Source organism: Chelon labrosus, assembly GCF_963514085.1.
Source record: "Chelon labrosus genome assembly, chromosome: 4".
Lineage (NCBI taxonomy): Eukaryota > Metazoa > Chordata > Actinopteri > Mugiliformes > Mugilidae > Chelon > Chelon labrosus.
In genome coordinates, this window is record NC_140340.1 from 7890831 (window position 1) to 7903911 (window position 13081).

Genomic DNA, 13081 nt, shown 5'->3' on the forward strand with positions numbered 1-13081 from the left:
TGTGTATATAACGTATGACGTGTATTTGTGTGTGTGTGTAAGGAAACTGCTGTAGAGCTATTTGCCATCAATTAGCCGCCTGGACTGAGATGAGGCCTACAGTGCAGAGGGAGCTGCTTTTATATTCTCTGGCAAGGAGTTCCTCTCTTTTTCTTGTCCCCGCTCACCTCATCATTATCTTTAATTGTCTATTTCTTGATGCTCTTTCCCTTCACCTAGCAGAAATAAAAATAAAATGTAAAAAAAAAAGCCGAAGACGTCTCCTTAGGAAGCTGAGGATTTTTCCTCGCCGTGTGAATTCAAAGATGTGTGTGTGTGTGTGTGATGATGAATTGTGTCATGATATAAAGCAGTCCTGGGTATTCAGTCAGCTCCTTTTTATGACCATGCGTATTCCCCCCGTGAATCAATAGAAACATTAGATGAGTGTAGGGACGTAGTTGAAGGGGAGAGGTTTTCTCGTTTCACAAAACGGTTTCGAGCTGAAGAGAACCATCTGGAAAACGGCAGGGTCCCCGGAGTTTAGAACAGGTCCCTTTTGTGAAAAATAGTATGTGAAAAAAAAAAAAGAAAACTAAAATCAGCCAGGGTTTTCAAACATTACGGCATATTTTGAAGTTCTTTTGGAGTTTGTGAGTTTTTTTATTTTTTTTTTATTGCGTTGGCTCTTGAACGCGGTCTTTCCTCTCTTTAATGGTCAGTCTGGGCCCAGAGAAGCTTGCTTCAGCCGTTTTAAAACCTCAGCTCTCAAACGCTGCCTTTATATTGCGGAAACATTACATTAAATAGCTGAGCAGGGTTGCCGCTGGCTGGTTGTTTCGAAGGTGTCCTGCGTAGTTCCAGCTCGGCGGCGTCCTAAACAGACTGAGGTGTTCAGAGCTACTTGAGCCCCGGTGTATTCGTGGACTGGTTTGAAGTTTCTAAAAGCAGAAAAAAAAGTGACCAGAAAGCTGGTGAAGTGAGGGCGGAAAGACCTGATTAATACCAGAAAAAGAGAAGGCGTACGTGAGGAAGAGTCAGAGGAAAGGGGTGAAGTCTTGGCAGAGCATAGTTTATTTGTAACCCACCGTGAAATTGGCAGGCTTTAGAAGGCTTTCGGTTGAAGCTGCCCCTTCCCTCTACGTATATGTTTACCCCCCTGGGAAATCCCCGATCTTTCCTAAATACGTATACCACTCCCTGTTTCTGTCTCCCGTAAACAAATTAAGCAACGGCTCCCTTGATGGAACACATCAAAAAACATCTTCTTCCTGCTCCACTGTGTAGACTTCCCCCGTACTTACTTGTCCGTGTTAACAAATCCTGCAAATTTCCCATTAAAGTTAATGTCTGGTGGGAAAATGTGAGCACGGAGAGAAATCAGCTGCTGTAATGTTTGGTTGGGATGTGAACTGCCAGACTACGTCCTTGATGGCGATGTCAGCGCTATGAAAACTAGACTGTCAATCTTCTCAGCCACTTATGGTAGCTATACAAAACGGTACAGTGTAGGTGCTTAAACAGCCACATGTTATAAATCCATTGCAACCATTTCCGCGCCGCTTTACCTTTAGCTAGCGCTTAGCCGCCTCTGGAGCGGCCTTTGTCTGACAATCACTTGAAGGCGTCTGCTCATAAGGCCAACAGCTGCATTCACAGGACTTGGCTTCCACGGGTAGGCCTGGACAATCTATTTTAGGCCTCTGTCGAACCCATGTCTGCTCTCAGAATTTACTGTGGTGAGTAAGGGTATGGGTAACAGATTTTTTCGAGACGACAGGGGAGGGAGGGGGTTGGGAGGGGGGGTCAGGGCACAAGAAAGACAGAATCCTTGGAGAAATGCCAGACAAACTTTTGTGAGTTGTACATTATGTGGAGAGGTGGAGTGAAGGCGGGAGACAGATCGGGTGATATGGGCAGACAGAAATAAAGGAGTGATCTGGGAAAGCAATCTGGTTTTTGTGGTGACTGACAGTGATGCATTTGATACGTGAGATTCCGCCGTGGCTGTAACCAAGCCTTCACTCACAGATGCCCCAAAGTCATCTAGCAATCCCACTCACTGTCACCTCCTCGGTTATCTCACTTTGTGTACAGTGTGCGTGGGCGTAAATACCTACCGGGCCGTCCTCTGAAGACAGGTGAGCTGTTACTATGCTGTGTATCATCACCCTTTTAACAAATTTACCACGCTTTGTAGATTGTGTTACATCTGTTCGGTCTTGTCTCGTCTCCTCTCTGAGCATAACTCCCTCAGAGTTTCTAAAGAAAGAGAAGGAATCAAAGATGAGAGACACTTTGAGGCAGAAAAACTACCAGAGTAGCGGAGAAGAAGCCGGAAGCGGAGTAAATTAAAGCAGGAGGGGGTTTTATTGGAGTGTTTTTTGGTGCCAGAGTGAGGAGAAGCAGTGGATACGAGGGATCACCGGGGTGACCCAGGAGGATGCAGCTTTAGCTTGGCTTTCAGCTTCAATGACAGCACTCCAGAAAAAAAAAAAAAAGGAGAGAGAGGGAAGTGTGGTAGGAAAAAAAAAAAAGAAGATCCACCGCTTCTTTCTGAACCCGCAGTCTCTTTCCCTGATCCAAAGTCAGAAAGCATGCAGACCTGTGGAGAAGCAGCTGGGTGTGACGAGCGCTTTCCTCCGTCTTCGCCCTGAATCTATCTGCCCGTGTCTCCTTCCATCGCTCTCTCCTGGGGAGGAGAGCAGATAGAGGATGAGAGGTGCATTACAAGCCTCCCTTCCCCCGGCTGCTGAGCTAGAAGGGCAGGCGGTGGGGTAGTTGTTTGGTGTTGTGGAGATCTGTTGCCTCAGACGCCACAGAAACATCTGAATCACCGGCTTAGTCGAGCCTAGTTTAGCTCCGTTGCGGTCAGATGAAACTTCTCCTTTTCTTGCGCACTGTACTTCTGGTTCTGAGGTCGAGGAAATCTGATACCACCTGCCTCCCCCTTTGCCCTTCCTACCCCGCCTCCCCCTCCTCCTGCCCATACCCCCCCCCCCCCCCCCCCCCAAGGACAGCCCACTGTCTGCCCCAGAGGCTGTTTATCTATGGGGGGAGAGAGAGAGATGAGGAGGAGAGGGTAGAAAGGGGACGGGTTTGTTTCGTTTCGGCCGTCAACAATGGACCTCAGTCAGCGCTGACGGATTACTCCAACATATGGTACCCACCTGTCTCTTTCTCTCTCCCTCCGTCTCCCTCCGTCTCACCCCCTCCTCCCTTTCCTTCGCCGTGTCTCTCTGTTTAGATTTCTTTGCTTACTCCTGCGTTCCCTCTCCCTGTGTCACCCAAACACACTGGGCAGATTAGAGGCCAGATTCATCACACACACACACACACACACACACACACAGACCTGTTTGCTTTAGCAACCTGAGCCAGACACACACACACACAGACGCACACTTATGAAGGCGGCCTAGCCTTGCCACATGACCGTTGTTACCTTTTTGTTCGTACCGGGCGATTCAGCCAGACGTCCCAGCCTTGGTAGGTCGAGTAGAGTCCACTTTCATATTGAATGTGTCCATGCACACACACTGACACATAAGATCATCACACACACGTAGGAAAATTAAATTTCTATCTTTTCCTTCTAATGGGTTCTCTAACAGACTTACAATCCCTCAATGAAACAGGTCTGTGTTGTCAGCCATTTTTTAAATTTTTTTTTTTAGAATCCTGTTAAGGAGAGAAAGTAGCTGTTACTGTGTGTGTGTGTGTGTGTGTGTGCGCATATGTGTGTGTGCGTGCATGCCCGTGTGTGTGTGTGACCCTGCAGAATTAAAAAATGCACTGTTATTAAAGGCTGTGTCAGAGGCGATGATTTACAGAGGGGCGCGATGACAAGTCAGAAGAACTCACACACCGAACCGACATGCACACTTGCACACTCACACTGCGCTCTCAGGCCTCCAAGCTGAGCAGTGACCTCCTCACCCCTCCTTCCCCTTCCTCCTCCCTCCCTCTCTCACTCTAATAAAACCTGTCTGACACCACTGATGTGTGTATACGTGTGCGCGCGTGTTTTGTGTGTGTGTGTGCGCGCTCTCCGCGGCAGCACAAAGACTCTGTTGTTGGGCCTCCCTCTTAGGCCTCCCTCATATTTTCTTTAAAGGTGCAGTGCGCCCCCAAGAATGCCACAGGGGGAGAGGAGAGTTGGGGTGGGAGGAGGAGGAGGGGGGTTCTGGAGAAGCTGGTGCGAGTGAGAGTAGGTGGAGAGGGGAGGTGGGGGGGGGGGGGGTACATGCTTTGCAATGCTGCAGCTCACACAGGTCACAGAGAGAAAAAGGCCAGGAGTGAGTATGAAGAGTAGAAGAGAAAGAGACGGGTCAACGAGGAGAAGTGCTTCTTGACAAAGAAGACACAAGAGGGTCTGGCTCTGGTTGCTGATGGCATTTTTGTGTGTGTGTGTGTGTGTGTGCAAAGCTGTGGCCATGTTTCCTCGACTCACTGAAAGTTGAAAGTTTAATTATGTATCTCATTATTATAATATCGTCTTCAACGTGATCCCGCACCAAATAAAGTAAAAACCCATAGATACCATAGATGTAGAGAAAACATGTGTTAGGAGCAGTGGGGTAACGTTACTTGCTCTTTAACACAGTCAGTCATGCGGCGAACTAATGAACCGCGGTGAGTTTATCATAGCTCACAACATCACATCCTGGTGATAAAAGAGGGTGAGATGTTTTCCTAAGCTGAGATCATTATTTTTCTATATTGGAACACCTCGGGATGTATTATCGCTCATAAAATACGGTGTTTACACAAGGTAAAAGAAGAAGCCTGTGGTTAAATAGTCATCCACTATTCTTTAAGCTCTGTTTTTACACCCGCTCCCAGCTCTCATTAGGTGCACCAAAGAAAGCGATCTAATATAATGCAAGAGTCCTGCGCTACATCCATCTTCACGACAGCTTTTGGTTGAAACTGCGCAAGAAAAGGTGGCGACTCAACCGGACGATCGTTTTGGACGGCTGTTGGACTGGACTGAGTTAAAACTGGATTGAAGTGTTTCCGTTGTTTAGCCCGCCGACTAAAAATGGAGTTGTTAAGATAATAGAGACATGTGTTGGTGCAACACGGTGCAATCTGATAGTACTACAAACCACAGCCTCCAAAAGGAAAACACAGTTGAAACAACAGCTCTCTCGGTTATTTTAAACAAATGCTGAATACAATAACCTTCACGAGGCTAAGATTTAATACGGGGGCCGTTGAATTAGAAAGCAATAATTTTCACTAGCGTACTCGTGGTTAATTTGCGCTACAGGAGAAATGTTTGTACGATTACCTGCGAGACACGGGCAAGCGTTGAACACAGTGGTGTAATTACTGTTTGGGACTGAGCCTTCCTGTGTTAGGCAGCAACAATTTAAACGCGTCTTTCAGTGGAAATGTAGCATGACATTATGATCATACTGTTTTTGAGCTCAAATAAATATTGAAAATCGCTCGGGGGGGGGGAAGTTCCTTGAATCATGGTCTTGTGGGACACCTCCCAGGCAAACATCTTTCTGTAAATGGCATCTTTACAGTAGCTAATGTCAACTGTTTGCCCCATAGCTGTGTTCATACGCACATTTTTGTTTGAATGTGGACAGAAAAAGAAGAACCCCCCCCCCCCCCCCCCTTTTTTTAAAAAAAATAAAAAAAGACTTTCACATATACTCAAACATCCATGGATGCAGGCACAGGAGAGGAGACAGGCATCACCTCTGCTTGGTTGTAGCGTTTATGAAAGCCATAAATGGCTCTTTAATATAGTGGTAATCAGGGTGGTAATTTGGGTGGAATTGTCCCTTATTGTTGCCAGACATGCCTCCTCGACTCCTGCCAACACACACACGCACACACACACCAACACACACACTCAGTCTTTGGGCAGACAGGGTGTTCAAGGAGTAATTCACACCACATGCCAACAAACTGGGCGGTTGTGTTTTCTCGGTGCGTCGATGCGTGCGCGCGCGTGTGTGTGTGTGTGCCTGCTTTAATGCTGAGGTCAAACCAGTAAATGGGAGGGGGGTTCCCAAGATTTTGTCAAAGTGTTCAAATTCGCGTGTGTGTGTGTAGGCACATCCACGGCCACGTCCGTGTGAGTGTTTTAATTGCGGTCTCAGCAAAAGTAGCAAGTGTGCTCGATGCAGCTGGTTTTCATCACCCCGACTGCTCGGGGAACTTCTCCCTTATTCCGTCTCCCCTCTAATCTCCCCTCTCTGTTTTCGCAATTAAACATTACTTAATGTACCGGAGCTTCTAATGTGACAATTCACTGAATAAGTGACAGTGTACAGTAAGTGTGTGTGTGTGCGCTCCCCGCGCCGTTTCGCCAAGTTACAGTTTTTATGTAGTTGTGAAACGATGCAGCAGGGCAGATTTCTAGCGCTGCACGGTTGAGTAAGAGCTTCCATGGTAAAGACCATCCCTCGTTCTGGCGGTTAATTTGCGCGTCCACGCACGCGCACGCACACATGCACAAACACACACCCAGGGACTTTCATAAATCAATATTTACTAAGGAACCTTTCCCCTTTGAGTCAGAGGAAGCAAATGTGCATCCTGCTGTCTCCACTCGCTAACCCTCTGTCATGAGGTTGTGTTTGTGTGTGTGTGTGTGTGTGTGTGTGTGTGTGCTTACAGTAAGTGAAAGGCGGCGCTTGTGTTTTGAAATGGGTGTTTTCTTGTTTTCAGAGTAGTTCAAACATTCCAACAGAAATGCCTTTTCCTCAGGGACTGATTTGTCTTGATGATAGAGAGCTTCACTCTTCAACGCTGCAGCGCCGCAAAGAAAAGAGAGAACAGTTAGTGACACGCAGACAGTTAAAGGTGAGACGGGCGGTAGGGATGTGGGATGGCCAAGGTTGGCCGTGTCGCGAGGATGAATCGGCGACGCTCGAGCGCGAGTGAGAGAATGGAAACGGAGCTAGCAAGCGGTGGTGTCACTGGTTTAGTTGCACAGCACTGGAGGGCAGACAGGAGAGGAGGGGGGAGTGAAGAGGTGGGTGGCGGTTAGTCACATCTCTTCAAGGCACTTCGGGGGCAAACGTTTCCTTGCATCACTCTGACACACACAAACACAGCTCGGCGGACACACATGAAGATCTGCTGACACACTTCTGCCTCAGAGGCTGTGGAAAACCCACTTTGCGCTCTCCCGTGTGAAGACCAGAGGATGAAAGGGGGCGTGGAAGGGAGCTCTAAACGGGGGGCGGCAGGACAGGGAGAGAAAGCCTGGAAAGAGTTGGGAGGAGAAGAAAAAGAAAGAAGGCTTTGAATGAGTAGGGATGAGTTGAAACTCCTAGAGACTCAAACACAGGTACGCAGGCCGCGTTGAGGGAACCAGAAGGGGAGAGGGAACTGAAAGTGGCCGGTACGCGTTCGTCTTTTATTTAACGTTTCGATTGTAGTGTTACATGCACGAGGTGCCGCGCGCGTTGCTGTTGTTTAACACGTGAAATATTTCACTTGCACCGTGAGCATCTTGATCACTGCTCTTTCTTTCTTTCTTTCTTTCTTTCTTGCAGGCGCTCCAGGCAGCCAGACAGTTCCTCCTCCAGCAGGCCTCTGGACTCAACTCTCCTGGCAGCAACGAGGTCAAACAGAGCCCCGTGCAGGTCAGAGCACGCACACACACAGATGCACGAACCCAAATGTTGCTTCGTCAGAATCTGTATGTTATTAAGCCGCTGGCTGCCGCAGCTTTGTTTTCACCAACCTGCCACGTCAACTACACTGTATGATATAGGCGCATATTTTTCTTTCCCTCTCTCTCTCTCTCTCTCTCTCTCTCTGTGTCTCTCTCTTTCTGAGAGTGCATATGTGTGTGTGTGTGATTGTTAGTGTGTGAGTGAATGAAGCCTTTGTAGTGATTGGGTAGTGAGCTGTTTTTTGGAGTTGAATTCCACAGTGCGCACAGAGAGGGGGGGTTAGCTGGAGTGCAGAATCCCTACTGAAAGACACTTGAGTGGGGATACACACACACACACACACACGCGTGCACAGGACATATGCATTATTACTACCAGTGTATATTGACAGATATCACACAAGACATCACGTCTGGCAGTTGTTTACAATTATATAATGCGCAGACAGCATGCAGAAGTGTGATTTGTAGCTGCGGCTCATATCAATAAAGCGGGATTATGGGTCTATTAGAGCAGCAAGCAGTCTGGCTGCCGCACTGCTCTTCTCATTAGTAACCCATATGATGAGCAGACAGCTCGAATATCTCCGTGTGGGAAAAGGAGAAAGAGGAGGAAGAGAGAGGAGGAAAGACAGATGTGAGACGCTGAGCTACGGTGAGATTTTCGTGTGTGGTGTCTGAAAGTTAGAGAATGACAAGGCATTAAATGAAATTAAATGTAAAATGCATGGAAGCGCGTTCATTATTTCTCATAAATATTTAGTGTCCAAGCTAGTTCACCTTTTACGTTGTATTTTTTTGGGAGCAAAAAGTGCAAAAATGCACAGAGCAGTCCTCCATGATGGGGCGTAAAATATAAAAAAATAAATAAATCATAGAGACTTCGAAAAGTCATCAATACAAAGTGTAAAAGTAAAGATTTGGAAGTGTCGGCCTTGCACTTTAATTGCCAAGTGACCTCAGGGAAGTACAAAAATGGCAAAAAAAGAATGGACCTAATGACTGCTTTATTACTCAAGATGTCAAAAATGAAATACAAAAAAAAAAAAGCTGGATCTTAAAGATTACACTTTAATCAAAAGCTGAACTGGAATCCGAACCACTTTATTTACTCTGGATAGGAATTGGCAGCGGCAGAAATGAGATGATGACTTTTAAGGAATAAGAGAATAAAATAAATAGCGTTTCATTACAGGTCTGAACTGTGCAAATCCTCTCAAGATTAGCGCGGCATGAATCCTGTGAATCGAGGCAAAATGCTGCGCACCAGATAAACCGATATAAATATAAACTGATATGACTTTTGTTTCTGGCTTAAACCCACACGTGGGCCGGGATTGGGGGGGATGCGGGGGGGGCGGGGGCTTTATTTCAATTTCATATTACAGCATTTCACTTCCCGGCTCGTCTTGAAAAAAGGGGTAGGGGAGTGCAAGCGAAAGCGAGCGCGTTTGAGGAAGTGAAACTTACAAGTTTAACATGTAATGTAAATCTGTTGTTAGGCGGTGATGTGTGAAGAACCGCGGCCGCGTCTCGTGTGAACGTTGACGTGCGTTTACAACGCCGGGTCGGACTCGCGTTCCGTTGACCTGCTTCATTCACACGTTTCTTATATGAAAGGAGTATACCCTTGCCCAACAGCCTCCCTGCTCTCTCTGTATCTCAAACACACACACACAGACACACACACACACACACAGGCCACCCTTCCCCTCCTCTCGTCTCTCCATCTCTGTCTTGTTTGTCTTGTTTGTTGCCGCCCGGCCTAGCCAGCCTCTCTATACTCTCCAGGGCATCCGTGCTACATCTCTGTTGTCTGAGCTGTCAGCTCACATGGCCCCTCACATCCTGCCAACACACGCTGACACACTTTGATTTACATTTGTGTGTATGTATGTGGTTGTTTTTTTTTTTGTTTTTTTGCACTTGAGTATTCAGAATGGCAAACACCAAAGCACAGAGTACAGGCCGGTTGTTGTTTGCGTACTTACACGTCACGGCAGCGTTAAAGCTGTTTACCAGTAAACCTGCCGCTAAGGGGGCGGGCACACGGCTCCTAATTAACTGTAATTTCTTTAAATCACAGCAGCCGTGCTCCTTTGCTTTGATTGACAGCGATCGTCCGTTGGCTGCAGAGAGGCTGAGCGGAGCAAGACATTTAATGTGGTCATTTCTAAAAGGTGCCAGTAAGTGACTGTACCAGCGGCTCACATAAGGCACAAAATGGCCGTCCTCAGGTTGGCTCCTGCTGGGCTGCTCTCACACATGCAAATGAGCCTCAGCCAATAATGAGATCTTTAGGAGCTCGATAATTAGATTTTTCCCTTCTCTCTGAGGGAGAACGGCAGAGGCAGACAGGGTGAGCGGGAAGACTTCTTTTCGTGTCTTGACTTCTCGGGAGAAGCCTTGGTCTGCCTTGACAAGCCCCCCCCACCCTCCCTCCCACCCACCCTACACCCCTGCTCCCCCTCCTTCCCCACGCCTTCCCCATCATATTTCTCTTCTTTTCTTTATTTATAATAGAGGGGAGGATCTGAGCGCAGAGCAAAAGAAACTCTGAGATTGTATCTGCTTTTTGATTGGTTGTTCGGAGATGGTCTCTGTGTTTGGCTGCCTGCGTGAGATGGTATCAATCCACTTTGTGCGCGCGCGAGTGCACGTGCGTGTCGCGCCGTCACATGTCACGTTCGGGAGAAACTCGACAATGGCTCAAGTCCCTAGACAGGCAATTGCAGGGAGAAAAAAAATTGATTGTGTGCAACAGAATTGCTGAAGAGCACCAAATATTTTTACAGGGGATTATTTAGCGGTTCAGTAACAACTGGCCCGAAAAACCAAAAGCAGAATTTTACATGGGAGGATGTTTGTTAAGAAATATATCTCCTCACAAGCCAGTCGGAAAAAGTCAGTTATACACTGATCAGCTGCAACATTATGACCACTGACAGGACAAGTGAATAACATCGACTGTCTTGTGACAGTTCAGTGTTCTGCTGGGAAAATTTTGGACCTGTAGCACCCACCTAGACCAGACCAGGTGCCCCCACCCCATAGCAATGACACTCCTTGATGGCAGCAGCCATCCCCAGCAGGATGCAGCCTGACACAGGAACACACACAAAAACGCTTTAGGAACAACTAAAAGAACATGAAGAACAGCACAAGGTGTTGACCTGGCCTCCAAATTCACTAGATCCCAAACTGATCAAGTATCTGTGGGATGATCCACAGAGGCCCCTCCCCTCAAAGGCCCCCCCACTAACAACATTCTGTTTCCAGACACCACAGGGCACCCTCAGGAGGCCCATGTCCATTCTCTGATAAGTAACAACTGTTTTGGAGGCACAAAGGAGACCTACACATTATTAAGAAGGTGGTCATAATGTTGTGCCTGATCAATGTATGTCCTCTTTATCAGTCAGTACTGGAGCACAAACACAGTCAGTCTCCGTGTCACACTTGAATGATATTTTTACTCTGTGGAATTTGGATAATTTCGCACTTGAGACGCCTGGCCGGCGTTGTACACAATCGAGCACAGTTACCTTCGCCGGCGGTGGCACAAGCGATCGTGAGAGAATCGGTGGGCACGCAGTTCAACAGACAGAGTGCCAGTTGGCGGATTACCCAGCGTGGTGCGTACCATGCCTCTCTGACCCGCCGCACGTCGTCCACAATGGACACACTTGGCACGCGCTCGTACGCCGGGGCGGCCTCCAGCACACACATACGCACCTCTTGGCAGACGCACGCCTGGCACACTTAACACGCTGGCACTTGGCATGCGCACATACAGATTAACGCACGTGCTTGGCCGTGGCCCATACGTATGTAATTGAATAGTGCGGTGTCCTGTTTTCATGTTTTATTGAGGAGCTTGTTTAATTAGGAAAAAAAATGAAAAGAGTCATTAGAGATATGTTAATTGGCTTGGGTCTCCCTCTCTCTCTGTCCCTCTCTCTCTCTCTCTGTCTCTCTGGAGAGGGCTGACACCAGCACAGCGGGACGGTGGACGGGGAGGAGCCACACAGGAAACAGGAGAGGAGGAAACTGAGTCATGTCACTGTTAGAGCTCCAACTAATTTTGATCAGTTTCGCAATCATCACTCTACTTTTCTATACGTTGCTGATTGATTTTCCTCCGCGGCGCTGAATCACTTCAACCACTAGACGGTAGATTTGTGGAAAATCTAAACGTAAAGATTGAAGCAGGGTTCAAAGTCTTTTAACTAATCAACAGAAGTATGTGGAAAGATGAGCGTTAAGCCCCCCTAGAGTCCGCGGAACTGAAGCAGTTCCTTCTCCCGTTCTCTTTTATTTCCTTTCAAAGTGTTTTTCCCAAAGCACTCCTTTTGTCCACTCAATGAAAGTGCTTAGTTGGCAGTTTCTCTTATTTGATGTGGAGGGAATTGCGGCCGCGTGTTCACGCATCTGTGTGCAGGTCAGCGTATGTGTGTGTGTGCGTTGGGGTCGTCGTGCGGGATCCTGACAGCTCGTGAAGCGTGTGTGTGTGTGTGTGTGTGTGGGACGAGGCCGGGCAGCCCAGCGGATTGGGTTTGGCTCCGGGCAGAGGGGCGGACAGACGGACGAGAGGGATGGAGAGGAAAGGTTTGGGTCTGGCCACTGAAGTGTGAAACTCTTATTTTGTGATTTGAAACATGAGTGAAATCAGTAATGAAATATGGTCGATAACGGCCCCTCACACTTCCCGACGAAGGGCCCCGGGTGTGTGTACGTCTGTGCGTGTGTTTCTGGAAATGTGTTGTCATTTTTATTCTGAAGCACTGGGGCGTTAGATGGAGGGAGGCAGCAGAGGAGGAGGAGGAGGAGGAGGAGGAGGATAGGGTGGGGGAGGATAGGGAGGGAGGGGTGGATTATCCACTTGAACTTGCTGGTCTTTCACTGTCCTCTTTGAAGTTTTTTTTCCATTTGTCTGGCCCCTGTCAGGGAGAGCTGTGTTTTATATACGCTTCCACGTACACACTGTTTGTGTGTGAGTGGGAGAGTTCGTGGCCAGAGAGCACGGGACCGATCCGAGCTCCAGGACCCCCCCACACACACACTCACCGCTCACCGTCCCTCTGTGCGTCATTTTTACTCTAAGACAACTACAAGAAACATTTTACACCTTAGAATCTTGAAACTACCACATTTATATGTATTTCTATATTACCGTGAGTAACTCTGGGATTAAATAAATTATAATAAAATGAAAAAACATTCAGCAAAATTACAAAAAATTATAAAAATTTTTATTTTTTTGTAGTTTTGGACAAAATATTTTCCAATAAATTAAATTAAATAAAAATCTGGTATCAAAACAGTGTTCATGTCCGTAAAGTAAACTTTTTTAGCAGCGGCTTCGCTTGTTTATAGAGAAACATTACTCAGCAAAAAAAATAAAAAATAAAAGGTTGGAAGTTGGGAGCTGCGAGATGCCCGTATCATCCC

General features: G+C 47.3%; 1 protein-coding gene across 3 annotated transcripts in view; it reads left to right on the top strand.

The window, feature by feature from the left end:
* The window catches only part of foxp4 (forkhead box P4), a 112810-nt gene that overhangs the window by 66741 nt on the left and 32988 nt on the right, over positions 1-13081 (top strand). For all 3 annotated transcript variants that reach the window (XM_084543723.1, XM_084543722.1, XM_084543724.1), the window contains exon 3: positions 7509-7598. In XM_084543723.1, coding sequence (XP_084399849.1) covers positions 7509-7598 — 90 coding nt within the window. The remainder of the gene's footprint in view (positions 1-7508; positions 7599-13081) is intronic.